The 3,280-nt window shown below is 39.8% G+C and overlaps 1 protein-coding gene across 1 annotated transcript; it reads left to right on the plus strand.

The window, feature by feature from the left end:
• Window positions 1-283: 283 nt before the first annotated feature.
• LOC136233781 (cysteine-rich receptor-like protein kinase 25) lies at window positions 284-1,110 on the plus strand. The gene has a single exon (XM_066023472.1). It carries the CDS (start codon window positions 284-286, stop codon window positions 1,088-1,090), a length of 807 nt encoding a protein of 268 aa, XP_065879544.1. The 3' UTR covers window positions 1,091-1,110.
• The last annotated feature ends 2,170 nt before the right edge of the window (window positions 1,111-3,280 follow it).

The following is a 3,280-nucleotide window of genomic DNA, read 5'->3' on the forward strand; positions in this document are numbered from 1 at the left end:
ATTCACCCCTGCATTAATTATCATTAATTCCACATTAATCATGCATAAATATCTCTTTTAGAAGAAATAATGGTTTGTCATTATCTCTATTAATTTTCCCTTATTCCTTATTCAAGAATAATTTGGCTTGTTATCAAAGTAGTTTATTCTATAAGTTTTAAATTGATCTATTTTGAGAAGATCAAACTTTTCAATTTCCATTGAAATTTCAGTTCCATTTCCATGTCTCTCTATTGATGAACAAAGCTTAATTCTTTAATTTAATCAACAACAAAAAAACAAAATGAAACTTTCAATTAATTTTTTCAAAATCCTACCACTCATTTTAGGGTTTTCCATTACCACACAAGCTCAACCCACTTATCTCTGCCACATCTGCCCAAACGCCACCGTTTTCGCCATAAACAGCACTTATCACACCAATCTCAACTTAACCCTCTCTTCTCTTTCCTTAAACGCAAATCGGACTACCGGATTCTACAACACCTCCGCCGGACAAGCCCCAAACCATGTCTCTGGCCTCTTTCTCTGCCGTGGCGATATGACCACTGAAATTTGCCGAAATTGTGTAAAATCGGCAGTACCGGACATCACCCAACGCTGTCCCGTCGAGGAAAATGCGGTGGTATGGTACGATCAGTGCCTTTTACGGTATTCGAACCGATCGATTGTCTCGAGAATGAGTGATTCGCCGGTGGTGTATTTGGTGAATACGCAGAATATCAGTAATCAAAATGTTTTCAATAGTCTACTGGCGACGAGTATGAGAGATGCGGCGGATAGGGCGGCCACTGGTACGCCGGGAGGGAAGAAGTTTGCGGTTAAGGAGGCTAATTTTACGGTGTTTGAGACGCTTTATAATCTTGTTCAGTGCACGCCGGATCTGTCCAGCTCCGATTGTAGACGGTGTCTCGAGATAGCTATCTCGCAATTGCCGGCGTGTTGTAACGGGAAACGAGGAGGACGAGTGTTGACACCTAGTTGTAATATTCGTTACGAGGTTTATCCATTTTATAATGCTTCAGTTGTTGAGGTGCCTTTTTCGCCACCGCCTCGGTCGCCGGAGATTCTAAGTTCAGTGCTTACTTAAATTCCACGTGGCTGGACCGGACATGATTAATTAACCTTAAATATTAAATTATCTTTTTTTCAGAGAATATTAAATTATCTTTTTTTATAAACAAATATTAAAGGGATAAAGTACAAAAATAGGTCTAAGGTTTTTGCGGAAGTACTAATTTAGGCTTAACGTTCAAAATAGCACCAATATAGGCTTAACGTTTACGACATAATATCAATTTAGACTTAACGTTTACAATATAGCATCAATTTAGGCATCACATACAAAATAGCACTAATATAGGCTTAACGTTTACAAAATAATACGAATTTAAACTTAACGTTTTATAAAAATATATCCAATTTAAAACTAAACATCATAATTAAATTAATCATATTATAATTTTTTCTCTGTTAACTTTATATGTTATCTTTTGATTTAGTTCTATATTCTTATTTATTATAATACAACTAATTAGTATTCTTGCCTATTGTCATGGAATGGTTGATGAAAAATAAATATAAGGTTTTAATGGACAAAAAAACTAATTAATTATATTATAATAAATAAGAAAATAGAACTAAATAAAAAAGATAACATATAAAAAGTTAATTAGTTTTTGCATATATTATAATACAATTAATTAGAACGCGGGGGAGCCGGCAGTTAAGGAGGCTGCCTAGGGCGGGGCCCCGACGGTAATAATGGAGTCTAGGGCGATTAGGGATTTTGCAGTTCCCCCATTGAGCAGGGCCTTGACCCAGGGGGCTGCGGGCCAGAAAGTCTCAATTCCTAGTACTAATCCCGTTAATTATGTTAAACCGGGAATAGGTCTGGAGAATTTGTCCTGGAGAGATGAGGTGATGGGGGTGGTTGAGGAAGAACCCATGATTGAGGATGATATTTTCGAGGAGGATTCTGAGGAGGTTTTTTCCGACTCTGATATTGAGAATGGTGAGCAAGAGGACCCGTTGTGTCCTGTTATCCGGCTTTCATCGGAAGATAAGCGGGTTCTCAGATCCAAATGGAAACTTTCCTTAATTGTCACTGTGCTTGGGAAAATAATAAGCTTCAATTACTTTGCCCAGAGGATCCAGGCGCAATGGGCAAAGAAAGGGAAGGTTACCATCACGGACCTGGAGAATGACTATTATGTCACAAAATTTACAAGGGCAGAAGATTATAATGCAGTTGTTAATGGTGGATCTTATATCATCTCCAATCATGTTTTGGCGCTGAGGCCATGGGTCCCAAATTTTAATCCTCATGATTGCTCTGTTAATAGGATCCTTACTTGGGTTAGATTCCCAGGTTTACCCATTGAATACTATAACGAAAGATTTCTGAATAAGATTGGTGGCTTGGTTGGGAAAGTTCACCATGTTGACAAAACTACCGTTGGGGCAGTGAGAGGCAAGTTTGCCAGGGTTTGTATTGACATTGATCTTGCTAAGCCTCTTCTGTCTAAATTATCCGTTCAGAATAAGGTCTTTCATATCGAATACGAAGGTATTCACAATATCTGCTATGAATGCGGTATGTTTGGCCATACCTATGATGGCTGCCCCAAAAGAAGGAAAGTGGTCGAGGAGGTGGTGGTGCCTATCATAGGCAGAGCTGAAGAGAACCAAAGTGAAGGGAAGAACTTCGGTCCCTGGATGCTGGCCAAAAGGTCTATCAGAAGGAAGCCACGAGCAAATGCTACTCAGAATCAATTTCCAGATATCAGCAAGGAGATGAATTCTCTCCAAATTGCTCCTGAGATCAAGGCGAGGCCACCTGATATTAAGATTGGTGCTGGTGCTGGCTCAGCTTCCGGGTCAGGATCTAGATTCGGAGTCCTATCTCTTGAGGATGGATAGGATTCGGATTTACCTAATAAGCATATGGAGCTAAGCATGCCAGGCCTTGAGTCTGCCGAGCCAGCTACCATCCTAGGTGACTCTATTAATCCTCTTTTCGACCCCAAAGCTTATGCTAAGGGGAAATCCCAGATCATTGGCTCGACAGGGAAAGCAAAGCTCAATGAGGTTAGTAATTTGCAAACTCTTGTTGAGATCCCTATTGGAAAGTCTATGGGAGTTAATAAGTTGAATTTGAAGAAACCTAGGGCTAACCATAAAAAGAACCATAGTTCTCTGGATTCTTGGGATAAAAGAGGGTCTGATGGCACCTCTTCAAGGCTCTCAGGAGCCCCGAATAAATACCTGCTCTAGGGTT

The sequence above is a fragment of the Euphorbia lathyris genome, chromosome 6, assembly GCF_963576675.1.
Source record: "Euphorbia lathyris chromosome 6, ddEupLath1.1, whole genome shotgun sequence".
Classification (NCBI taxonomy): domain Eukaryota; kingdom Viridiplantae; phylum Streptophyta; class Magnoliopsida; order Malpighiales; family Euphorbiaceae; genus Euphorbia; species Euphorbia lathyris.

Coding starts and splice junctions, on each gene's coding strand:
- LOC136233781 (XM_066023472.1), top strand. CDS start 284: ATGAAACTTTCAATTAATTTTTTCAAAATCCTACCACTCATTTTAGGG.